Source organism: Periophthalmus magnuspinnatus, chromosome 13 (assembly GCF_009829125.3).
Source record: "Periophthalmus magnuspinnatus isolate fPerMag1 chromosome 13, fPerMag1.2.pri, whole genome shotgun sequence".
Classification (NCBI taxonomy): Eukaryota; Metazoa; Chordata; class Actinopteri; order Gobiiformes; family Gobiidae; genus Periophthalmus; species Periophthalmus magnuspinnatus.
In genome coordinates, this window is record NC_047138.1 from 22,740,069 (window position 1) to 22,767,411 (window position 27,343).

At 44.8% G+C, this 27,343-nt stretch overlaps 1 protein-coding gene across 1 annotated transcript in view; it reads right to left on the reverse strand.

Annotated features, from left to right (window-relative positions):
* The window catches only part of cadm2b (cell adhesion molecule 2b), a 456,432-nt gene that overhangs the window by 9,512 nt on the left and 419,577 nt on the right, over positions 1-27,343 (reverse strand). The window contains exons 6-10 of the mRNA XM_055226183.1: positions 26,206-26,215; positions 19,605-19,627; positions 14,672-14,806; positions 6,283-6,373; positions 2,046-2,224 (exon numbers count right to left, since the gene is read on the reverse strand). Coding sequence (XP_055082158.1) covers positions 2,046-2,224; positions 6,283-6,373; positions 14,672-14,806; positions 19,605-19,627; positions 26,206-26,215 — 438 coding nt within the window. The remainder of the gene's footprint in view (positions 1-2,045; positions 2,225-6,282; positions 6,374-14,671; positions 14,807-19,604; positions 19,628-26,205; positions 26,216-27,343) is intronic.

Sequence of the window (27,343 nt, forward strand, 5' to 3'; positions counted from 1 at the left end):
GGGGCTTGGATAGGGCTTGATGCCAGGAGTGTGTTTGGGGACATGAGCGCTTCGCGCTGCGTCAGCGTCAACATTGAGTCAATGGGCATGCTAGCAAGAACAAATATGCATGTCCCATGCCTACGGCATGGGTTGCTAGGATACAGGAGTCTGTGCAGGAACAGGAGTCTTCGCCCATGCACTCATCGTTGCGGAAGCAATAGGCCCTACGCCCTGTATGGGCTCGGGCCTAAAAAAAAAAACAAACTATTTTTAGCAAAAACAATATATCCGATAACATTACAATGACATACGTTTTTTGGAAGCTCTCGACTTTCCCCACGTCACCGTGGGGTCAATGGCGAATGACGAGCGCTAACGCTTCGCCCATGCACTCATCATTGTGGAAGCAATAGGCCCTACGCCCTGTATGGGCTCGGGCCTAATAAAACCTTACTTTGGAACATTGTCCATGGAGATAGATGAATTTTATGCTACACTATGGAATATTATAGCCAAACGAACATTCATAAGCCAAATAAGAGTCAAGTTTGTAAATATGCCAGCCCTCTTACAGTGAGGACACATATTTTTCTGCTTTTAAATGCAATAAAAACAGCCATAACGAAGAAAAAAAACAAACCTTTCACTTAGGTCTATTTTTTTTGGCAATAAAGTTACATATTATGGGTTTAATTTTATAATTTTGGTTAATCTTTTTTTTTTTTTTTTTTTTTAGATACCTACCTGTGAAGCTAAATAAGAAAGCTGTCTGGAAAATAACACTGTGCTCCTTTGTTGAGTGAGTAACTGACAGAAACAAGACTACACAGTATAAAACATCATATCCTGCTGTTTTTCTTTACCTTCTTTCCTTTCAACAAAATCCTTGACATTTTAGCTGCTACGTCTGCATCTGACTAACTTCTCTTTTAGTCGTTAGTAATAAAATTGGAGTTCATTGACTCCAGTTCACTTTCTATTGAAAAACATTGTCCCACTCTACTGCTGTCAGGCTTGTCATTTTGGTCTTAACATGTTTGTACTGACCCACTCTACATGATCTTGGTGTTTATTTCACTGTTTTGTCTATAAATCAAGATATGTACATTAATAACCAATGAGCTTTCATCAAGGTTGCTTCTGCTAGCATTAGCAACAGGTTTGATTAACAGCTAAGCTGAGTTGCTAAGCACTCACCCCTTGCCTACCACCTGGCTCCTGACTGGCTCTTTGGTTGCAATGATACTCGCGGTCAGAATTCCAAATAGGGATCTCGGCTCCATATTGGCCTCTATAACTGCTAGCCTCGATAAGCTTCATTTGGCTGGAGCCGAACGCTGTGGGTGACGTCCCACTCATTTAGTCAACTTCTTTATACTTCTTTATAAAGTCTATGTAACTTAGTCGACCAAAATATGTTGAAAAAAGCCAGTGAGTTTGCCACGCCACCTTTTTAGTCAACCAATAGATCGGCAGGACATGTCTTTAATTGACCAACATTTTTTTAATTCAACTGTAGCCCTAGTATTTTGTTTAATTCATTGAAAACTGATTGCTCTTCTCTATGTAAGTAACTAAATGTTTAAGCTAAACGTTTGTTTTATACTGATAGATAACATCATGTTTATCAAACGTCCTACACAAATAAACTGCATTGGACTGGGTAATTTCAGAATGGTTCTTAATATCTCCATGATTTCAGCCCTAAATAACCTTTACTACAAAAACTCCTTTAAACTGCTTCCCTCCCTAATGTTTATGGCAGAGGGGGATGTATGTTTTCAGTGAACTGTAATCTGGAAATGGCTGTGCACTGCAGTTGCGCACTGCTCCTGAAGGTTGCCCACAGACACGGGTTGAATAATGAGTAAAATGCAGAAAGCAGACCTCCCCTTTAGAGTGACAATAGATTCTAAACACATTCAGAAAGAATGATGTGGGAACTTAAAAATATGGGTAAATGAAACCAACCAGAATTGTATAAGAAACAACATTACAAAATGTTTAACAGCTAATAAAGATTGTGTGCATTCTGCGTCTTCTCTACAGTGTCTTGTACCCACCGTATACAAAGAGGATGTACTCTGCGCGGGCAGTGCCCAGGTCATTGCTGGCCTCACAGCGGTATGTGCCGTTGTCCGTCTTGTTTAACGTGGTGAAGGTGAGTTCTGTGCCCTCCACGATCATCCGATCTATGTCTGGAAGATCTCCGCCATCTTTGGACCACAGGATCGGCTCTGGGCTGGGAACCCAAAACATCATCACTACTTGCAAGATCATGGGACTACAGCAAGTTGTCATGGCTCCACTAGTCAAGAAGAAACCTTAATGGGACACTAAACTCAAAAATGTACAAATAGTGTTTTTAATTCTCAATGTTGTAAAAGCATTTGCAATATCAATGTGTTATATCTTTAAAATTTTGAATTTAGATTTGATCTTTTTTTATTTTTATTTAACAGGATGCACTCCCAGTTCCAGACCAAACTGATGGAAGGGGCATCCGAGTTTCAAAGAGGTGCAATGACAATACTCACCTAAAATGAAGGTGCAATCACTTTAAATTAGGTTGCATTACACTCTTTTGCACCACTGGAGAACCAGGCCTGGCATGATATACACATTATGTTGTAATGAACTATATCAGGGTGGGCAATTATTTTCATTCCCGAGGGCCATATAAGAATCCAGGCATGTGGCAGAGGGCCGGGCCAACACCATCACTTCTGTAAAATATTGTAATACATTACTACTATTACTCTTCCCATCTCTGCAGGGCATTTGTTTTTGTCAAGATCATAGTCTGTCCTGCCTTTTTATGCTGTTTTTCCACCTCCTTTCTGTGTCAGAGCGTGGAGCTGGGCGGAAATTCTGGCTCCTCCCGTGCACACTGCAACCCATCTCTTCAATCAAGCTGCACCTGGGGAGGACAAAGGGACCCAGGACCTGACACTCAGGGCCAGATCATCTGTGTATCCACTGTGGTACAGCTCTGCTTTTCTCATGTTTTGCACTTGTTACTTTTTTCTAAGTTGGGCCTCCGACCCAGCTCTCCACAACTGGTACAAACCTCACAGCATCCGACCCAGTTCAATTCGACCGGTATGGATTATCTCATCTCTGACCCCGCTGCCCACAATCTGCCCAAAGACTATTGTAAACAACCCTGCTCTCAATTGTCTGATCCATCAACCTTCATTTGCCCATTTCAATCTGTAAATAAACATAGTTAAACTGCTCCCCCTGTCAGTTGTTATGAAAGAATGATCTGGCCAACATGGACCAATTGGACTCGGGGCTAGATCAAATGCTACACTGGGCGTTCTCGCATTACGGAGTCATCATTGGGCAACACGAACCAACTATCCAGACTCTGCTCGAATGTAACCACACTTTGACCCAGCAAGTTACCCAGCTTTCCAACCAGGTCTCCGCTTTGCTCAGTCTCCCGCCTTCAGCTCCTGCTACCACTGCTGTCATTTCAGGGCAATCGCGGTGCTGCACACTCTGGAATTGACAGGGACCGATCCGGACCCATACTCAGGCCAGCCCAGCCTCTGTCGGGGCTTTGTTTTTCAATGTTCCTCCATGTTTCAACAATGTCAAGCCTGTTTTACATCAGAAGCTGCGAAGATACAATACATGTGTGGACTATTGAGGGGGAGAGCACTCCAGTGAGCAGAGGCTAAATTTTCTAACACTGCATTAGACCACGTGACTTTTGATGGTTTTGCGGGAGAGTTTAAACTAGTTTTTGCCCCGCCCCTTCTCGTCAACCTGCCAACAGCGACACTCCCAAGGGAGCCAATGCAGCTGGGTTGAGCGCGCCTGACTGCAGAGGAGCGCCTGCGAGTACTGGTGGGTCAGCAACACATCTCAGAGAAGAAGCATAATAGACTTCAACTCGACGCTACCTTGTGCATTAGAACTGTCACCCTACTTGTCTTGGCCCTCATTGAGCTGTCACCCTACCTGTCTTGGCCCTCAGGAGCAGAGGAGGACTTCCTAGCCCAGAAGGTGGCCGAACAGTCGGGGGTAGGGTTGGAGCCATTTAAACAACCACTCACAGCCCTGGCTCTTAATGGGAGGCTGCCGGCCAGAGTTACACATATCACCGAGGCGCTTACTTTAGTCTTGTTCGGGAATCACCACGAAACCAGGCTCTTCTATGTCATTTCTGGCCCCACTATGCTGCTTATTCTGGGGAACTCCTGGCTGGTAAATCACAACCCCATAATTGATTGAGCTAGGGGGACGGTGTTGGAGTGGAGTCCCTTTTGCCATTCGAATTGCCTACAATCTGCTCTGTCTCCAACAGGGGGTGCCAACTCGTACTCCAGTTATACTCCAGACAAACCAGACCACTCCTCCTTGCCGAGTGAATACCATGACCAAGGGGACGTCTTTAGTAAAAGTCAGGCACTGTCTCTTCCTCCCCACAAACCATAAGACTGTGCTATCAACCTCTTGCCTGGTGCCCCCTTGCCCTCCAGTCGCCTCTATAATCTCTCCAAGCCGGAATGGGAGACTATGGAGCAATATATTTGGGACTCCCTTGCTGCTGGTATTAGCTGCCCATGCTCTTCACCCTTGGGTGCTGGATTTTTCTTCGTCGCCAAAAAGGATAAAACATTATGGCCATGCATCAACTTTAGGGGCCTCAACATCACCATTAAAACCAAATACCCATTGTCACTCACTGATTCCTCTTTCACGTGACTCCACGTGGCCACCATCTTTACGAAGTTTGACCTTAGAAACACATGTCACCTGGTGTGTATAAGGGAAGAGGACAAATGGAAGACTGCCTTCAAAACTCCTCTGGGACACTTTGAATACCTGGTAATGCCTTTTAAATTAACCAATGCTCCTGCCGTCTTCCCAGCTCTCATCAATGATGTGCTATGGGACTTTCTGAGTCATTTTGTGTTTGTGTATTTGGACAATATTCAGATTTTCCCCCCCCCACAGTCTCCACAGGAACAAAAGCACCACATGCGCCAGGTTCTTCAGAGACTACTAGATAACAAACTCTACGTGAAGGCGGAGAAGTGTCAGTTCCAGGCGAATAAGGTCAGTTTTCTGGGGTTCATTGTGGGGTGCGGGCAGGTGAAAGCCAATCTGGAGAAGATTAAGGCAGTAACTGAGTGACCAACACCCAACAACAGGAAACAGTTACAATGGTTTATTGGATTTGCTAACTTTTACCGAAGCTTTATCAGAGACTTTAGCCGTGTCGTGGCCCCCCTGACTAAAGTCACCTCTCACTCCAAACCATTCTGCTGAACCTCAGAAGCCCAGTCTGCCTTCGAGAAAGACCCTATTCACCTCTGCCCCAGTTCTACGTCAGCCCGATTCCTCTTGCCAGTTCATTGTAAAGGTGGATGCCTTTTGGTGCATGTGATGTGCCTGTTGTCAGCACACCAATTTATTGTTGTCATTTTGTAAGTTATACCCATTACATATATACCCTTATTATTAAAGCTATAATATATTAAATCTTTTTAAATTGAAAACTGAATATTTATGTAACATAATACAACCCCAGTTCCCATGAAGTTGGGACGCTGTGTAAAAAAAACAAAAAAAAAAACAGAATACAATGATTTGCAAATCCTTTTCAACCTATATTGAACTGAATAAACTACAAAGACATGATCTTTAATGTTCAAACTGATAAACATTATGGTTTTTATGCAAATATTCACTCATTTTCAATTCGATACCTGCAGCACATTCCAATAAAGCTGGGACAGGGGCAACAAAAGAATGGGAAAGTTGAAGAATGCTTAAAATATACTTGTTAAGAACATTCCACAGGTGAACAAGTTAATTGGAAACAGGTGAGTGTCATGATTGGGTACAAAAGAAGCATCCCTGAAAGGCACAGTCATTCACAAGCAAGGATGGGGCGAGGTTTACCACTTTGTGGACAACTGCATAAGCAAATAGTCCAACAGTCTAAAAACGTTTCAATGTACATTTGCAAGGAATTAAGGGATTTCATCATCTACAATCCATAATATCAAAAGATTCAGAGAATCTGGAGAAATCTCTACATGTAAGCAGCAAGGCCGAAAACCACCATTGAATGCCCGTGACCTTCGATCCCTCAGGCAGTACTGCATTAAAAACAGACATGAATGTGTAAAGGATATTACAACATCAGAATGACTTACAAAAACAGTAAGTGCTACTAATTCTTTAAAGCCAACAATATAGCACCCCCTAAAAATGAAGATGGTTGGCTGCCTGGTGTAGAGACACTCCATTGACACAAAGACACTTTGCATATCTTACATTGGGTTTCCTCTATTCACACACTCCAGCTTGAAGTACTGTCCTTCCTGTGGTATTATCAGTGAGTTTCTGATCTCCAGTTGTGGCGCATCTGCAAAAAAGACAAACAATAGAGCGATATGAGTGCAGCATTTGAAGGAAACCTAGACAAAACCTAAGGTAGTTAGCCCTTTCCCCAGCGGGCATTGCTGTGTTCTGCCTTTCTAATCCTTTACCTGCCCACTAATGCTGCACTAATCCTTCTCAAATGCTAACCAAAGCTCAGAGCAGACAGAGAGGTAATCTGGGCTCGTGTTTCCTCTCCTCGCTGCTGATTCGGGACTGGGCTGAGTGAAAGTCAATGTGTGAGTGACTGTGTGTGTGTCTGTGTATGTGTGCATGTTTTACAATATGTATGCCTGTGCGTGCGTGTGTTACAATATACAATTTGAGTGTTGTGAGAAGAAACAGTTTTCTATGGTAAAAAGGATGTGATTGGTCATAATACTTGAAGCCGATAATCAGATACTAATTAATATTAAATACTAGTATTGAAACTACCCCTCCCCAAACCGCCACCTTAACGTGGTGGAGGGGTTTGAGCACCCGAATGATCCTGGGAGCTATGTTGTCGGGGGCTTCATGCCCCTGGTAGGGTCACCCATGGCAAACAGGTCCTGGGAAACGGGTCTGACTAAGAGCGGTTCAGAAGCCCATCATGGAAAGTAAAAGATCAAGGCCAGTTACGTCGCCCGGACTGGCGTTACCGGGGCCCCACCCTGGAGCCAGGCCTGGGGTGGGTGCTCGGCAGCGAGCGCCTGGTGGCCGGGCCTTTCCCCACGGGGCCCGGTCGGGCCCAGCCCGAAGAAACGACGTGGGGCCGTCCTCCCGTGGACCCACCACCTGCGGGAGGAGCCATGAGGGGCGGGTGCGGAGAGATCCGGGTAGCAGTCGAAGGCGGGGACCTCGACGACCGGATCTCCGGACATGGAGACTAGCTCTGGGGACATGGAATGTCACCTCGCTGGGGGGGAAGGAGCCTGAGCTTGTGCGGGAGGTTGAGCGTTACCGGCTAGATATAGTCGGCCTCACCTCCACGCACAGCTTGGGCTCTGGAACCCATCTTCTTGAGAGGGGTTGGACTCTCCATTTCTCTGGCGTTGCCCGTGGGGAGCGGCGGCGAGCTGGTGTGGGCTTGCTCATTGCCCCACAGCTCAGCCGCTGCGTGTTGGGGTTCACTCCGGTGAACGAGAGGGTCGCGTCCCTGCGCCTTCGGGTCGGGGACAGGTCTCTCACTGTTGTGTCGGCCTACGGGCCAAACAGCAGTGCAGAGTACCCGGCCTTCTTGGAGTCCCTGGGAGGGGTACTAGACAGTGCACCAACCGGGGACTCCGTTGTTCTCCTGGGGGACTTCAACGCCCATGTGGGTAACGACAGTGACACTTGGAGGGGCGTGATTGGGAGGAACGGCCTCCCCGATCTGAACCCGAGCGGTGTTTTGTTATTGGACTTCTGTGCTAGTCACAGTTTGTCCATAACAAACACCATGTTCGAGCACAAGGGTGTCCATCGGTGCACATGGCACCAGGACACTCTAGGTCGGAGGTCGATGATCGACTTTGTTGTCGTGTCATCTGACCTCCGACCGCGTGTCTTGGACACTCGGGTGAAGAGAGGGGCTGAGCTGTCAACTGATCACCACCTGGTGGTGAGTTGGATCCGCTGGCGGAGGAGGAAGCCGGACAGACCTGGCAGGCCCAAGCGCATTGTGAGGGTCTGCTGGGAACGTCTGGCGGAGCCCTCTGTCAGGGGGGTCTTCAACTCCCACCTCCGGGAGAGCTTCTCCCTGATCCCGGGGGAGGTTGGAGACATGGACTCCGAGTGGGCCATGTTCTCCACCTCTATTGTTGATGCGGCTGCTCGTAGCTGTGGTCGTAAGGTCTGTGGTGCTTGTCGCGGCGGCAATCCCCGAACCCGGTGGTGGACACCGGAAGTAAGGGATGCCGTCAAGCTGAAGAAGGAGTCCTATCGAGCCTTGTTGGCTCGTGGGACTCCTGAGGCAGCTGATGAGTACCGGCGGGCCAAGCGTGCCGCGGCTCGGGCAGTCACAGAGGCAAAAACTCGGGGTTGGGAGGAGTTCGGGGAGGCCATGGAGGAGGACTATCGGACGGCCTCAAAGAGATTCTGGCAAACCGTCCGACGCCTCAGGAGGGGAAAGCAGTGCTTCACCAACACTGTTTACAGTGCGGGTGGAGAGCTGCTGACCTCGACTGGGGATGTTGTCGGGCGGTGGAAGGAATACTTTGAGGATCTCCTCAATCCCACTGTCACGTCTTCCGAGGAGGAAGCAGAAACTGGGGACCCAGAGGCGGACTCGTCCATCACCCTGGCTGAAGTCACTGAGGTGGTTGGCAAGCTCCTCGGTGGCAAGGCTCCGGGGGTGGATGAGATCCGTCCTGAGTACCTCAAGTCTCTGGATGTTGTGGGACTGTCTTGGCTGACACGTCTCTGCAACATCGCGTGGCGGTCGGGGACAGTACCTGTGGAATGGCAGACCGGGGTGGTGGTCCCTCTGTATAAGAAGGGGGACCGGAGGGTGTGTTCCAATTACAGGGGAATCACACTCCTCAGCCTTCCCGGTAAGGTCTATTCCAGGGTGCTGGAGAGGAGAATCCGACCGATAGTCGAACCTCGGATTCAGGAGGAGCAGTGTGGTTTTCGTCCTGGTCGTGGAACACTGGACCAGCTCTATATTCTCCATCGGGTCCTCGAGGGCTCATGGGAGTATGCCCAACCAGTCCACATGTGTTTTGTGGATCTGGAGAAGGCATTCGACCGTGTCCCTCGTGGTGTCCTTTGGGGGGTGCTCTGGGAGTATGGGGTCCGGGGCTCTTTGCTAAGGGCTGTCCGGTCCCTGTATGACCGGAGCAGGAGCTGTGTTCGCATTGCCGGCAGTAAGTCAGACCTGTTCCCAGTGCATGTTGGACTCCGCCAGGGCTGCCCTTTGTCACCGGTTCTGTTCATTATATTTATGGACAGAATTTCTAGGCGCAGCCAGGGGCCTGATGGCTTCTTCGAGCCAGGACCTGCAGCAGGCACTGGGGCGGTTTGCAGCCGAGTGTGAAGCCGAGTGTGAAGCGGCTGGGATGAGAATCAGCTCCTCCAAATCCGAGGCCATGGTTCTCGACCGGAAAAAGGTGGTTTGCTCTCTCCGGGTGGGTGGTGAGTCTCTGCCCCAAGTGGAGGAGTTCAAGTATCTCGGGGTCTTGTTCACGAGTGAGGGAAGGATGGAGCGTGAGATTGACAGGCGGATCGGTGCAGCGTCTGCAGTGATGCGGTCGCTGTATCGGTCCGTTGTGGTAAAGAAGGAGCTGAGCCGGAAGGCGAAGCTCTCGATTTACCAGTCAATCTACGTTCCTACCCTCACCTATGGTCATGAGCTTTGGGTAATGACCGAAAGGACAAGATCGCGGATACAAGCGGCTGAAATGGGCTTCCTCCGCAGAGTGGCCGGGCGCACCCTTAGGGATAGGGTGAGGAGCTCGGTCACACGGGAGGAGCTCGGAGTAGAGCCGCTGCTCCTACACGTTGAGAGGAACCAGCTGAGGTGGCTCGGGCATCTGCTCAGGATGCCTCCTGGACGCCTCCCTAGGGAGGTGTTCTGGGCATGTCCCACCGGGAGGAGGCCCCGGGGAAGACCCAGGACACGCTGGAGGGACTATGTCTCTCGGCTGGCCTGGGAACGCCTTGGGGTCCCACCGGAGGAGCTGGAGGACGTGTCCGGGGTGAGGGAAGTCTGGGAGTCCCTGCTTAGACTGCTGCCCCCGCGACCCGGCCCCGGATAAGCGGAAGAAAATGGATGGATGGATGGATATTGAAACTAGGTAAGTATCAATGATAATCTTAAGATGTATTAGAGCAAGATCATATAGACTAATATATGGCCATGGAGCAGTGCAGTGTGGAGGGCATGTAAGAATTTTATGGCCAAATCTGCTAGTAAGGATACAAATGCTTATGTGCTGACTTTATAATATCTCAAACATTACTTGGGCTGCATTTGAATGTCCACTCTATTTCTACTTAAGGCACTAAGCAGGGGTTATGTCTTCTTTAGTGGTGTGTGAATGTCCAGTTGGTGAAAATGTAGTGCACAAAGAATTTCCTACAATGCACCTTGATTGTCACTAAATAAAGCAATATAGACCACAATACACTGTGAGAGTCCAAAAAAACAGCAACAACAGGTCTTTAACTGAACACAACAGATGATGAAAGCAAATATTGGCGCTGTTTTAACTTAGCACTGTTGACCCGTTATTATCAATAAACCACTATCAAATAAACAGTTACTGTGTAAAATTGCTAGCATTAGCCACTTACCATAGGTTGAACTGAAGTTTGATCATTTTCACATTTCTGACAAGAAACTAAATAGTCCATAAGTACTTGTGTGCCAGTTTCATTATTATTTATTAAAAATAATTTATTATCAGAGTTTAGAAGACTTTTTTTTTTTTTACCTAAATACCAAAGTCACAGCAGCGAGGAGAAAAATCTGTGAATAGTGCAGTATAGATTGTGCTAAAGAGTGAAGACCTATGTAGTGAATGAGGGGTTGGACACAGCTCCATGTTCTGTCCATGTGACTTATGTCCATGTGACGTAGACTTTTTGGAATGACCTTTGAGGGTGTCAGTCAGTTAAAAACACACAAACTGTTCTGCTTCAATGTTTAAAAATCTTGTATTTAGATAGTTCATATAAAACTACCGTAAATTTCTGACTACTGAGAGCACCTGAATATAGGCCGAACCAGCAAAATGAAAAAAAAACAACATTTTTTACATATATAAGCCACACCTCAATATAAGCTGCAGGTTTTCATGTTGTAACATGAGATATTTATACAGAAAGACGGTACACTGAGGTTTTATGAGTTTTATTTTAAGACACGTTTTTTTTTTTTTTCAAACTGTAACTGAAAATCAACACCAACACGCCATCAATGAACATCCCTGCATGTTTAGAAAATAAAACAGCACCAACACGTGCCATCTGCATTTATTTCTTCTGAAAGCTTTTGTCGTCTTTTTGCATTGACTAAGTTCTTTCCGCTGTTGCCTCCAACGTTGCATCATCAATTCATTGATGCCAAGCTTACATGCAGTGGCTCTATTTCCTTTTTTGATGGCCAGATCGATTGCCTTTAACTTAAAAGCTGCATAATATGCATTTCTTTGTACGTTTCCATGATAAGGGAGTGTGCATGATAGCCAAAATGACAGTTCAAATTCAAAACTATTCTTCAGTGCATAATTTTTCCCCATGTCTGTCTCACTTTTGCATTTACTGCTAAAGAGTGCCCCCTGGTAGACATTAGCCAGTAAAAATCTATAAATTAGCTGCACTGTTGTGGGGAAAAGTAGCGGCTTATAATCCGAAAACTACGGTATCTGTCTTACTCCATGACTTTCTGCAGTATGGCATTACCCTTTTCTATCAACATACAGGTGGCACTATCAGCCCAAGTTACAGGTCAGATCTTAAAGTAAGAATGTATTCTTTCAATGTTTTCTAATAAAAACACCTGTAATAAAATGATGCTGAATGGCGTAGATCAGTGTTTTTCAACCACTGTGCCGCGGCACACTAGTGTGCCGTAGGAAATTATCCAATTACACCTAACTGGTCTAAAAAATATTTTTTGAAAACAAATGAATTATTATCCGCAAATAATGTGCCGTTGTCGAATGTCTGCGCTGTCTAGCGATTGGCAGAGTAACCATGTAATACTCTTCCATATTAGTAGGTGGCAGCATGTAGCTAATAAGTAGCTGCTAATTGATTTCAATTTGAGACAAGAGAATTAGTGATACGTGGATGTGTCAGGTGACAGTGGCATTGTGGCTAGCGAGACTATATGGTGAGAGTGATGGAGAAGTTTTTGAAAAGGAAAGATGCTGACTCCGAACCGGACCCTGGGCAAAACTCAGACCCAGATGAAGGCCCAAGTACGAGTGGAGATAAAAGGAAAGCAAAGACGGTTAGCTCAAGCAAAACCTCTGGCGCAAGGCAATACAGCGAAAGCTATATTTCATTTGGATTTACTTTCACTGGAAATCCAATGAAACGGACTCCGTTGTGCTTGGTGTGTGGTGAAAAGTTATCCAACAGTTCTATGGTCCCAAGTAAGCTTAAACACATCTTCAAACGAAACACCCTTCACTTCAAAACAAGAATGCAGACTATTTTGTTCGCCTGCGTGAACACACGGAGAAACAGGCAACTATTATGAGAAAAACCACAAAAGTGAACGAGAGAGCCCTTAAAGCTAGCTACCACGTTGCTGAACTTGTAGCTAAGTCAAAAAAGGCGCACACTGTGGCAGAGACATTAATACTTCCCGCCTGCAAAGACATTGTAAATGAGATGCTCGGTTCTGAAGCAGCTAAAGAAATAGCCAAAGTTCCTCTCTCAGATAACACAATTTCCAGACGTATTGATGACATGTCTGCAGATATCGAAAATGTGGTTTTGGAAAAGATCCTTATCAGTAAGAAATTTGCATTGCAGCTTGATGAGTCTACTGATATTAGTGGGCACGCTCAACTCTTAGCCAATGTGCGTTTTGTGGATGGAGACGCAATCAGAGAAAACTTCTTTTTTTGCAAGGCATTACCTGAAAAAACAACAGGATGTGAAATTTTTTGGGTCACATCAGAATATCTTGAACAAGGAGGACTTAAGTGGGAAAACTGCATGAGCGTTTGCACTGATGGAGCTGCAGCTATGGTCGGGCGCATCAAAGGCTTTGTAAGCAGAGTGAAGGAAAGAAACCCAGATGTGATTGTTACGCACTGTTTTTTACACCGTGAGGCCCTCGTAGCCAAGACTTTACCAGCAGACCTAGTTCCTGTGTTGGATGATGTTGTGCGCATCGTAAACTTTGTAAAGTCGCGACCCGTGAAAAGCCGCATATTTGCGTCCTTGTGTGAGGAAATGGGAGCGGAGCATAAAGCCTTGCTGTTTCATACGGAGGTCCGGTGGTTGTTGCGCGGCAAGGTCTTGGCCCGTGTGTATGAGCTGCGGGAGGAACTTAAAGTGTTTCTGACAAATGAGAGGTCCGATTACACAAAGCTGCTTGCAAGTGATGAGTGGTGTGCAAGACTGTCATACCTGGCAGATATTTTTCTTCATCTGAATGAACTGAATACACGAATGCAAGGCCGAAATGAAAACCTGCTTACAAGTACAGATAAAATAAATGGATCCCGATCAAAGGTAAAACTCTGGCAACAACATGTGGAAAATGGCAATCTTGAAATGTTTACACTCACCAAGCAATGGCAAGATGTTAACACTGCTGCATTGTGTGAGATAATAGTTAAACATTTAAAAACTCTTGAGGAGAAGATGTCATTTTATTTTTCTTCAGCCTCCACTGAATGCCTTGACTGGGTTAGGGACCCATATAGCTCAGCATCAGTTGGTGGAAAGGACATGACTTTACAGGAGCAAGAGGAACTAACTGAACTGAGACAAAACCGTGGTTTAAAGCTAAGATTTGCTGATTTACCTTTGGACAGTTTTTGGTTAGCTACTGCCAAGGAGTTCCCCATTCTGGCAAACAAAGCTATTTTGACATTGCTTCCATTTTCCACGACATATCTGTGTGAGGTAAGCTTTTCAAGCCTGACTGCTATAAAAACTAAAAACAGAGAGAGACTGAGAGCTGTTGAGCAAGAGCTTCGTGTGTGTCTTTCTTCAATTCCTGCCAGGATATCAGCTCTGTGTTCATCCAAACAGGCCCAGGTTTCACACTGAGTGAGTAGAAATATTTTATTTTATTATAAAATGCTTTTTTTTGTGTTTATTTGATTCCTGTTCAAAATACTTTGAGAATTACTTTATATTGTAAATATAGGATGCAGAGTTTCATTTTTTTACATTTTCTGCTGATGGTGTGCCTTGTGATTTTTTCAATTAAAAAAATGTGCCTTGGCTCAAAAAAGGTTGAAATACACTGGCGTAGATAAGTTTAGTGGCATACTATGCTTGCTTGTTTACTGTGAATATTGGTATGTTATTGACAAAGTATGTTTTCACTGTTTAATTTGCTAGCTTACATTTAGTTACATCAACAATTTTCTTAAGCCCTATGAGGAGACTGTTGTGATTTGGGGCTATACAAAAATAAATTGAAACTGAAAACCATGGAATACCACAGGCAAAGAAGTAACATCTCCATGGAGACAAGCTGTTAGTGAACACTCCGCAAGAAAAATCTCATAGTGCACTTTTAAAACGTTAACCTAACCTATTGAGACCATGTTTTCTACTGCATATGTCTAAGATTATACACATGTCCATTGCAGTGGTCGTATTGGTCAGATAATTTAGCACTCACAGTGGACTTCCAGAACCTCTGTGGTCATGTATGGGTTGGACAGGGACACATGCTCCACGCTGCAGGTGTAGGCCACACTATCATCTCTCTGGTCTACCTGGAACTGCAGACTGCTCCTCACCGTGAAAGACCTCCCTGTGCCATTCACTTCTTTGGAGCCTGCAATCACAAAAACAGTGTACACATAGATTAGAAGAAGCACAAATATTCCTGGGATCATGGTGGGTTGGGAATAATGTCAACTCTGGGTCAATGGAAAGGTGAAAGCGTTTTTACAGTCTTAAAAATGTGAAAAACAGAGACAATTCATTTTCAATTATTTTAATTATTCCTCACTTATCTAATTATTCACCACAATGAGTTTATAAGTGTTTTTTGTAACTCTCAGAGACCAGAGCAGAGTTTTGCCTTAAAGGTTGAGCTAACAACAACAAGCATGATAAGGCACATTTCCTGATTGTTGGACAATAAAATGCTTTCTTATTAGATGCAGACGGTACACAGTGGGCTGTCAGACTTGACAGAGGCAACTTTAGATTCACCACTTCCACCTACAGACACCAACATGCAATCTCATGTGATCATGGCTCTGGAGGTCAGGAAACAATACCTTTCAGAGCTTTTGGTGCTGTCTCTGACAACTTTGACCTATCTCCACCTCCTGTTACTATCCCTTCCTACTGATCAATCAGGAAGACCTTATAAATCCAATTTACTCTAATTAGAGTAATTGTTTTACACATTTAGTAAAACTGCATCAGAAAAACGTTGAGAATGAATTGAAAAAAAAAAAAATCTGATGTATTTTTAAATGGGCCTGTGGAAGAATTCATTTTTTTGTCAGATCATATTTTTATAGTTATGTACTAGACAGTACTGCTCTTGAGGTGAACACTTAGTAAAAACTACCCATGCTAAATGTAAAGCCCCAAACTTGATCTCTCTCAAAAACTTTTCAACTTTTCAATTTGAATTGTTTCCTAACTTCAAAATTGAACTTGCTGTTTCTCTGATGTATTTGTTTTTCTAATATTTCTCATAGCAGAAACAGCACACAGTCCTCACACTTTGGTTACTTGACTGCAAATTTGACTTTCAAATTTTCTTCTTTCCCAGGTTTTCGACTTTGGATCCAAACGCCACCTCACATCTGACTGTTTAGTTCTTGGTATTAAGCCCAGCACAGGATGTTCTACCTGTGGCAGCTGAGGAAAGGCAAGCTGCCGGTCCAGATGATGGTACAGTTCTACACGGCCATCATTGAGTCCATCCTCACCTCCTCCATCACTGTGTGGTTCGCTGGGGCCACTGCCAGGGACAGACAGAGACTGCAGCGCATTGTGTGCTCTGCTGAGAAGGTGATTGGCTGCAGCCTGCCATCTCTACAGGACCTGTACGTCTCCAGGACTCGGGGGCTAGCAGGTAATATAGCAGCTGACACTTCTCACCCTGGACATGGACTATTTGAGCCACTTCCCTCTGGCAGGAGGCTACGGTCCATTGGGACCAGAACCTCTCGTCATAAGAACAGTTTCTTCCCCTCTGCCGTTTGTCTCATGAACACTTTATAATATTTGCACAAAACTGGACACTTTATAATATCGGTCACTTTAATAAGTCATGTTTGCACTGTTGTTCTGATGCTGCTGTTGTATATATTTTCTACCTATAAGTATTTTATTTTATTTTTTTTAAGCATATCTTTTTTTTTTTTTACTTTGTGCATGCCCTTATCTGCATTTGTATTTATTCAGTGTGTTTTATGTTGCCCTTTATCACCGAAGTAAGTTCCTAGTTTGTGAACAGTGGTCACAAACAATGGCAATATAAGTCTTCTGATTGTCATTCTGATTCTCCTGGATGTTGGGTGGTGTTTTGACATTGACAGTTGGGATGTTGTTGTTTTTAGTGCCGTTTCCTTTGGGGCAGTCTGCCAGTGTGGAGGAGACCTGGGTGGAGTGAAGCGCGCATGGGGAGCATGGACTTGGTTGGCTGGGTGAGCTGGCTCCTCCAGGACCTGCCCTCAAACATCCAAACACCTCCTTGCATCACTGAGAGTTACAGACATGCACTCACTACTTTCTCCCACTGTAGAACTAATTAGTTCAATTCAAAGAACAGGTGCTGGAAAGCTTAGCAACTGATGGAGAACCTGCGATCCACTCTTAAGAAGGAAGTTATTCTGGAACACCTCCCCATCACAACAATTTGACTCCAAAAATTGTGTAGCCCTTATTTACATCAACTCAGCTATATCCATAGACTATATAAAGAAGTGGACTAAGGGAGTGTGTGTCACCTATAGTGTTCGACTCCAATCAAATGAAGCTCATGGAGGCTAGCAGTTATAGGGGCGAATTTGGAGCCAAGTTCCATATTTGTAGTATCATAGCAACCAAAGAGCCAATCTGGAGCGAGACTCTTGATAGTAACACCCCTTCCCACCCACAATGCAGGTTTAGCAGGGAGTGGGCACTTAGCAATGCTGTCAATCAAACCTGTTGCTTACGCTAGCGGGAGTGACCTCGGGGAAAAAAAGGTGCCTGATTTGTCTGTTATCAATGTTCCGATCTTGACACAATAGTGAAATAAAAATACCAGGATCAACTTTATTTGATCAAGTTTGGTTCATAGAAACATTTTATGACAAAACTGACTCCAAACTGCAACAGTTGAAAAGTGAACTGGAGCCCATGCTCTCTGCTTATTTGGAACACGGTGGCTAGGACATTAGCTATGTCCATTTACACACACACACACACACACACACACCCCCCCACACACACACACACACACACACACACACACACACACACACACACACACACACATATATATGTATACATATGGCTATTATGGCTATACCACTCAATCATAATGAGTATTGTGTATCAGGAAAGCACTGACAAAAGAACACCCACCTTCTACCATTCTTCAATTCTTTAGATTTCAGTGTGTCCCCATTCCTGCGTTACCTGGTTGCAAATTTGACTTTCAGTTGACTTTTCTCCTCTCACAAGTTTTGATTTTGGCATCCATCCAAAGGCCACCACACATCTAAAATTACTTAATAAAAAAAAGTCTGATGTCACATTAGACATCATCACAAGAAAGAGCCATGTAGCTGTTGGCACCTCTTATGGATAACTGCACATCATGCTAGCGAGACGCAGATTATTTTCATTTGTACTAAAATGACTACGGAACGCTGCTGAATCCTACATACAACACCAATTAAGAGAATTAAATTGGAGAACGAAGTACAGAGCAGATAAATGATTGATCAAAACAGGCACAAATCACTCCAAATACAACTTCAGGTGAGTAAATGGTGAGGGGAAACAAATATAACATGGTTAAAAGTTCTGAAAAGTATATTTTGCATAATAGGTGTACTTTAAAGCAGAACTAAGTAGGTGTTTCTCTGTCCATCCATCCATTTTCTGCCACTTATCCGGAGCCAGGTCCCTCAACCCAGACACGTCCTCCAGCTCCTCTGGTGGGACCCCAAAGCGTTCCCAGGCCAGCCGAAAGACATAGTCTCTGGGTCCTGGGTCTTCTCCTGGTGTGACATGCCTGGAACACCTCCCTAGGGAGGCATCCAGGAAACATTCTGAGCAGATACCTCAGCCAACTTAGCAGGTTCCTCTCGATGTGTAGGAACAGCTCTACTCCGAGCTCCTCTTGTGTGACGAGTTCCTCACCCTATCTCTAAGGGAGCGACCCTGCGGAGGAAACCCATTTCTGCCCCTTGTATCCGCGATCTCGTCCCTTCGGTCATTACCCAGAGCTCATGACCATAGGTGAGGGTAGGAACATAGATTGACCGGTAAATCGAGAGCTTTGCCTTTCAACTCAGCTCCTTCTTTACCACAATGGACCGATACAGTAACCACATCACTGCAGACGCTGGCAGACCGATCTGCCTGTCAATTTCACGCTCCATCCTTCCCTCACTCGTGAACAAGACCCCGAGATACTTGAACTCCTCCACTTGAGGCAGAGACTCTTCACCCTCCCGGAGAGGGCAAGTCACCCTTTTCTGATCAATAACCATGGCCTTGGATTTGGAGGAGCATCCCAGCCGCAAACCGCCCCAGTGCCTGCTGCAGATCCTGGCTCGATGAAACCATCAGGACAACATAATCTGTAAACAGCAGAGATGAGATCCTGTGGTCCCCAAACCGGACCCCTCCGACCCCTGGCTGCGCCTAGAAATTCTGTCCATAAATATAATGAACAGAACCGGTGACAAAGGGCAGCCCTGGCAGAGTCCAACATGCAACATCCGGAGCACCCCCCAAAGGACACAACATAGGGTATGGTCGAATGCTTTCTCCAGATCCACAAAACACATGTGGACTGGTTGGGCAAACTCCCATGAACCCTAGGGGAGCTGGTCCAGTGTTCCACGACCGGAACGAAAACCACACTGCTCCTCCTGAATCCAAGGTTTAACTATCGGTCGGAGTCTCCTCTCCAGTACCCTGGAATAGACCTTACCGGGAAGGCTGAGGAGTGTGATTCCCCTATAATTGGAACACACCCTCCTTACCCTCCCTTCTTATACAGAGGGGCCACCACCCCGGTCTGCCAGTCCAGCAGTACCGTTCCCCTGACCACCATGCAATGTTGTAGAGATGTGTCAGCCAAGACAGCCCCACAACATCCAGAGACTTAAGGTACTCGAGACAGATCTCATCCACCCCCGGAGCCTTGCCACCGAGGAACTTGCTAGCCACCGAGGAGACTTCAGCCAAGGTGATGGATGAGTCGGCCTCCGGGTCCCCAGTCTCTGCTTCCTCCTCGGAAGACGTGACGGTGGGATTAAGGAGATCCTCAAAGTGTTATTTCCACCGCCCGACAGCAGCACTCCACCCACACTGTAAACAGTGTTGGTGAAGCACTGCTTCCCCCTCCTGAGGCGTCGGACGGTTTGCTGGAACCTCTTTGAGGCTGCGCCATGGTCCTCCTCCATGGCCTCCCCGAACTCCTCCCAACCCCAAGTTTTTGCCTCCGTGACCACACAAGCCGTGGTACGCTTGGCCCACCTGTACTCATCAGCTACTCAGCTCCCACGAGCAAACAAGGCTCGGTAGGATTCCTTCTTCAGTATGATTCCTTACTTCCAGTGTCCATCACCAAGTTCAGGGGTTACCGCCGCGACAAGCACTGCAGACCTTACAACCACAGCTACGAGCAGCCGCATCAACAATAGAGGTGGAGAATATGGCCCACTCAGAGTCCATGTCCCCAGCCTCCCCCAGGATCAGGGAGAAGCTCTCCTGGAGGTGTGAGTTGAAGACCCCCCTGACTTAGGGCTCCACCAGATGTTCCCAGCAGACCCTCACAATATGCTTGGGCCTGCCAGGTCTATCCGGCTTCCTCCTCCTCCAGCGGATCCAACTCACCATCAGGTGGTGATCGATTGACAGCTCTGCCCCTCTCTTCACCCGAGTGTCCAAGACACGTGGCCGGAGACACGACAACAAAGTGTCCTGGTACCATGTGCACCGATGGACACCCTTGTGCTCGAACATGGTGTTCATTATGGACAAACTGTGGCTAGCACAGAAGTCTAATAACAAAACATTGCTCGGGTTCAGATCAGGGAAGCCGTTCTTCCCGATCACGCCCCTCCAGGTGTCACTGTTGTTACTCACATGGGCATTGAAGTCCCCCAGGAGAACAACTGTCCCCAGTCGGTGCACTGTTTAGTACCCCTCCTAGGGACTCCAAGAAGGCCAGGTACTCTGCATTGCTGTTTGGCCCGTAGGCTGACACAATAGTGAGAGACCTGTTCTCGACCCGAAGACGCAGGGTTCACTGGGGTGAACTCCAACATGTGGTGGCTGAGCTGTGGGGCTATGAGCAAACCCACACCAGTTCGCCGCCGCTCCCTGCGAGCAATGCCAGAGAAATGGAGAGTCCAGCCCTTCTTGAGGAGTTGGGTTCCAGAGCCCATGGTGTGCATGGAGGTGAGGCCGACTATATCTAGTTGGTAGCACTCAACCTCCCGCACAAGCCCCTCCTTGAACTGGCACCTTAACGTGGTGAAGGGGTTTGAGCACCAGAATGATCCTTGGAGCTATGTTGTTGGGTGCTCCATGCCCCTGGTAGGGTCACCCATGGCAAACAGGTCCAGGGGGACTAAGACTAAGAGCGGTTCAGAAGCCCTTTATGACAAGTGTACAACCAAGGTTAGCTACGTCGCCCAGACCGGTGTCACCAGGGCCCCACTCTGGAGCCAGGCCTGGGGTAGGTGCTCGAGAACGAGCGCATGGTGACCGGTCCTTTCCCCACGGGGTCCAGACGGGCTTAGCCCGAAGGAGCGACATGTGTCCGTCCTCACGAGGACCCACCACCCGCGAGAAGATCCGTAAGGGGCCAGTGCAGAGAGATCTGGGTGGCAGTCAAAGGTGGGGGCCTCGGCGACTGGATCTCCAGACATGGAGACTGGCTCTGGGGACAGGGTGTTTCTCCGATTAACCTAAAACAGGCCAATATACAATTGCTACAACTAAGGCATCCGGAGATGGGTCCCCAGGTACTGCACTAAAAGGATGGGTCAAATGCTGATTACAAATTCCACTTCTAGAGATATATAGTATAAAAAGTAACCAGTCAAAAGTTTGGATACACCCTCTCATTCATTGTTTTGTTTTTTTTCTCCTTTATATTTAGTATCTTTTTAGATACATGCAAAAGACATCAAATATATGGTGCAAGATATATAGGACTAAAGAAAAAAAAAGGGTAATAACTCAACTAAATACTTTTAAGTTTTAAATTCAAATCCTTAAGGTAGTCACCCGTTGCTTCATTGACAGAGCTGCAAATCCTTGACATAGATCAATAAGCTTCTTGAGGAAGCCTCCTGAAATGGTTTTCACTTCACAGCTGTGCCATGTCAGGGGCAAAGATTGCCAAAAGTGCAAACCAGAGTTCAAAAGCAAAGGGTGGATATCATTTAAATGTTTTAATATAAAACCAGTTTTTAAAAGTTTGTTATATTTTGATTGATACATTCCATATATGTTCATTCATACTTTTGATACCTTCAGTGAGAAGCTACAAAGCAAATAATAATTGAAATAAAGAAGAAAAATAAATGAAAAAGTGCATCCAAACTTTTGACTGGTAATGTATGAGCTCATATAAACATTTTTTTTAAATGTGTATTGGTAAAAAGTAATCAAAAAGCAAAAAACAAAACTGCAAATCACAATTTTCCTAGCACCTTTCCCCTGTATTTTTGATCTTTGAACTATCACTTGTCATTCCATGTAGCTCTTTCCTTGCATTCAGTAGTAGCATCACAACTCTCCACAAGGTTAGCTCCCTGACAACCAAACTCACAGAATTACCAGACAATGACCTTTGACAATATTTAAATCCAGGCTCAAAACAGTTCTGTTTAGCTGTGCATATGACTGAAAGATTTTTATTCTGCACTCTTCTCCTTTAATGGTAATTTTATGATGACAAAAGAAACATGGACTGATGGAGTTTTATTAGACATAGTAAAGTGACAGGAAAGTATTTGAGAAGTGACAGGAAAGTTTTTTGTAAATTAATGAGAAAGTTCTTAAACTGAGCAAGACAGTGTTTAAAGAGTGCGAGAGAGAGTTTTTAAAGGGTGCAAACGAGTGGGTGAGAGAGTTGCAGATTGGGTGATTATTTATGTTTTGATTTGTGTGATTTTAATGTCTTTCTTATTCTGTAAAGCACTTTGAATTACCTTGTGTACGAATTGTGCTATACAAATAAACTTGCTTTGCCTTGCCTTGCCTTACCAAACTTTCCTTCTTCTCCATCCTCTCCCTGGACTCCGGATCCATCGTAAATATGAGCAGATCGATGGTGCTAGCATTAGCCATTCATTCCAGCGCCACACCAAGGAAAACAAGAGAAGACTGTGGAGGAGTTGCTCTGTTTACATCGCCTATCTATAACATCATCTATAAATCTATAACATAACACATCTGAGCTAGTTGCAGGTACCTTGCATAGTTCTTGATGCAAGGTGCCTGTTTTGAAAATCAAAAATATATAATTGATACAAGGTACAAATAATGTGTGAAAACAAGAAGTCAAGTAATTTTAACCCAACTTAGAGTTATTTGTGTTTGTATCAAATAACTAACATAACTGATAAGTATAGTTATCAGACATATCAAAAATCAGATACTAATTGATACTAAAACTAGTATCAAAATTAAATACTCGTTTGAGCAGGTATTGATACTGAAAAAAAGTTGCATTCACAGGACAGAAATTAACCTTTCCTGAATATCTTTAGAATGATCTTGAGCTGTATCACAACAAGAATAAGACCACATAAACTAGTAAACATGTTGACAAAATTGTTGGTATCCATTGGTTAATGAAAGAAAAACTCACAATGGTCACAGAAACTTGAATATGACAAAAGTAATAATAAATAAAAATTCTAGTCAGACATTGACTTTTTAACCATGCTTCAACAGAATTACTTAGAAAAAAACGAAAAAAAAAAAAAACCCTCATGAAACAGGCCTGGACAAAAATTATGTTACCCTTAATTTAATATTTTGTTGCACAACCTTTTGAAGCAATCACTGCAATCAAACGATTCCTGTAACTGCCAATGAAACTTCTGCACCTCTCAGTGGGTATTTTGGCCCACAAACTGCTCCAGTTGTCTCAGTTTTGAAAGATGCCTTTTCCAGATGGTATGTTTCAGCTCCTTCTAAAGATGCTCAATAGGATTTAGGTCAGGGCTCATAGAAGGCCACTTCAGAATAAGTCAAATTTTTTCCTCTTAGCCATTCTTGGGTGTTTTTAGCTGTGTCTTTTGATTCTCCAAGAAGCTTTGTGTCACGATCCGCTCCGTTCCTGTCCTTGTTTTGTCTCCTGCCCTGTTCCTTCCCTCCCCCTCCTGCCGGAGCCGGAGCTGGGCTGAGCTTCTGGCTCCTCTTGCGCACACCTGCAGCTGATCAGCACAATCACCACCACCTGCCGGGAATAAGAGGAGCCGGGACCAGACACTCAGTGCCAGATCGTCCGCGTGTTCACGTGAATACTCTAGCTTGTCTTGGTTTTTGCATTTTGTCTTTTTACCCTGCTTATTGGTTTCCCATATGCTACCCTCCAGATCTGGTTCCCTGGACCCTCCCGGCTCCCGCGCATCCGGCTCTGCTCCTACCTTGCCTATCCACCCTGGTAAAGTCTTGTCTCCTCTTGTTCGTCGCACTCTATGCTACTGGACCCTGCTCTGCTACCTGCTCCTGGTTCTGTCTCTGGTTGTCCTATCTCCGTTCCTACATCCCACGTTCCCGGACCCCGGCTCTCTCTCGGATTCCCACTCTGGTGCTGTCCGCTCTTGTCAGCTCCGCCGCAACATCCGCCTCGCCCCTGAACCCTGACCCGCATCCCGTCTCCTGTTCCCCGCCTGAACTATTAACTTTGAACTATTATTCACAACCTGTAAATAAACACTAACTCATTCCCGAGTCTCGCATTGCTTGGTCCAATTAGCCTGCCATTACGACACTTTGTGGCTTGTCAACATGTAGTTTGGCAAATTCCAATCTGGCTGTTTTATAATTTGTTTTCAACAATGGTGTCCTTCTTGGTCGTCTCCCATTAAGTCCACTTTGGCTCAAAAACGACAGATGGTGCGATCTGACACTGATGTTCCTTGAGCTTGAAGCTCACCTTTAATCTCTTTAGAAGTTTTTTCTTACCATTCATATTATCCGTCTCTTTGATTTGTCATCAATTTTCCTCCTGCAGCCACATTCAGGGAGGTTGGCTACAGTCCCATGGATCTTAAATTTCTGAATAATATGTACAACTGTCGTCACAGGTAGTGATGGGTCATTTGAAACCGAGGCACCAAGGCTTGTACTGTGAGTAAAACAAGGCGTGTCGAGTGAAGCCCCGAATCGAGGCTTGCGTCAGATTGCCAAAAACCATGTGATCATGATAAAGTGAAGCCTCACTTACCACCGGTCACGTGACTGGTTTAGTCTACGTGTCACTTTTCAAAATAAAAGCGCGTAGTACCTCGCGGCACCTCGTGGGTGTCGTAGGTTGGTTGTAGTTTGAGAGAGAGTCAGTGTCAGTGATAAGTGCTAGAAAAAAGTTAAGGATTTGTATTTGAGGTTTGTATTTCAGGCTTGTATTTTCAGGTTTGGACATAGGTTACCACTTAATGTTTTAATTACATATAACATAACTAGAATATTACAATGAATATGTTCAAATTTTATTTCAAGCATTGTACTTCCTTGTCTTAAGGTTAGATACAAAATCTGCGATAGACAGCTTGTGCATAATGGAAACACCTCTGCAATGCTCAGACATTATAGAGCATTACATGTTGTTGCAGAACCTGAAAATGCTCCAGGGAACAATGAAGGTATCTACATTTATCTTTTCTCATAATTCTGTATGTCTCATGTTTTGTGACATTTTAAATTACTTGCATTACACTGGTCAACACTAAATTTATTGTCTAAGATTTTTTAGCTGATATAGGATAATTTTGATGTGCTGAATCCAAAAATCACATTGGTTTTGCTCAAACAGGTCAACGTTCTGAACTAAGCTACATATTTGTTTTTGGACAATTTTGTTTACATGTATGAGTATTTTCACGTCATATGATGCAAAATTCTGTTATATTTCTCGCTATAAACAAATTCTGTGCCAACTTCTGACAATTTTTTTTTTTTTATATTACAAGGAAATGAAATGGCTTCGACTAGAAGATCTTGCAAAAATAAGCCTGACATATTCTGCTATATCTGCGCTGAATACACCAATGTTCCTAACAGGAATCAAGTCACAAGTTTCATAAAGCGTGCTTACCATGCTTATTTTGGTATTAAACTTGGTGACCAAGATAAAGCTTGGGCGCCACACATGGCATGCAAGTCAGGCACCAAGTATCTGCGTCAGTGGACTAAAGGCAAGAAGAGTTGTCTGAAGTTTGGAATTCCCATGGTTTGGAGGGAGCCGACATCAATAGCTACTTCTGGGCTAGTGATGTGACTGGGATCAACAGGAAGAACCGAAGCAGCCTCAAGTACCCTGACCATGAATCAGCACGTCGTCCTGTAGCTCACTGTGATGAAATTCCAGTACCTGTCTTTGTAGAAGTTCTTGACATCAGTGACAAAGATTCCTCCAGTGTGGTTTTAATGATGATGCTCCACATCCTTTTTCCCCAAAGGAGCTAAATGTTCAGGTTTCCTGAGAATCTGGGATCACTGAGTGATGAGCAGGTGGAGAGATTCCATCAGGACATAAAAGAGATGGAGACCAGGTATCAGGGACGCTGGGATGCAGTCATGATGGCTGATGTTGAACTCTGAAGAGAGACATCCCTGCTGCTGAGAATTCAAGGGGTTCATAGACACAGAAGTTCATGTCCTGAATTTTGCACAATGATAACGTAACGTTCCAATTTACTTACCTTACTTAATGTACTTACCTTTATCAATTAACATAACGTAACATTCAATTAATACATTCTGTTAGAAAACTATTTTTTATCTCCTAAAACATTTTTTGGATGAGAAATATTAAAGAAAATCAACTGATCACAAAATTGTAATCAATTTAGTCAGAAGATCGGATTTTTCAAAATCAAATTAGCATAAAAACCTGACCTGACTGAGAAAAATGGATATCATTTTTTGATTCAGCGGTGCAAAATGGTCTTAATTCAGTTGAAAAAACACAGACAACTTTCAAAAATGTTTTTTTTTGTAACCCAGTGTTATTATTGCTTTCATTAGAAATCACACAAGCAAAAATGAATGAAGCAGTTGCCAATCTTGTAATTAAAGAAATGCAGCCTTTTAATATTGTGGAGGGTGAGGGCTTCAAGGAGCTTATGCTGCTGGTGGCCCCAAACTATGTGCTTCCCACTAGAAAAATGTGTGCTCTGTATGTTTGTTGGACGTATTGTTTTGAAACTGAAGTGTATTTGCATATCTTTCAGGCCTTAAAGAAAATGGTGGCTGAAAAATACAAAAAGGAAAAGGCTAAGGCGGAGGTGGAAAAAGTGTCAGCTGTAAGCCTGATGTCTGACATGTGGACCTCTGTCAACATGGATGCCTATTACATGTCACTTTATTGACAGAGATGACAAATGGGCTCAATGTTGCTCGGAGTCGATCACTTCAAACAGGCTCACACTGCTGAAAATTTGGCTCAAGCGATGGCCAAGCAGATTGAGGAGTGGCAATTAAGGAGCAAAGTAAAATGCATTGTCCTTGATGCTGCTGCTAATATGATTGCCTGTGTAAGAAACTTACAAATCAGGTGTTCATCATGCATTGCCCACACCCTTAATTTGCTTGTCAGAAAATCTTTTGAAGAAATAACTGACCTATCTGATATTCACCTTAAAGCCAGAAAATTGGTCACCTACTTCAGAAGCAGCACAACAGCCAACAAAAAACTCAACCAAATGCAAATTCAAATGGACAGACAACCACTAAAGCTGCTCATCGAGGTAGAAACACGCTGGAACAGCACATATCTCATGTTAGAGCGGCTATACAACCTGAGGGAGCATGTGGCAGCAGCCCTGGCAGCACTGAAAATGGATATTAGCCCGCTGTTGTCTCACGAATTGGAGTCCATAGAGAACTGCCTGCCTATCTTGTCTCCATT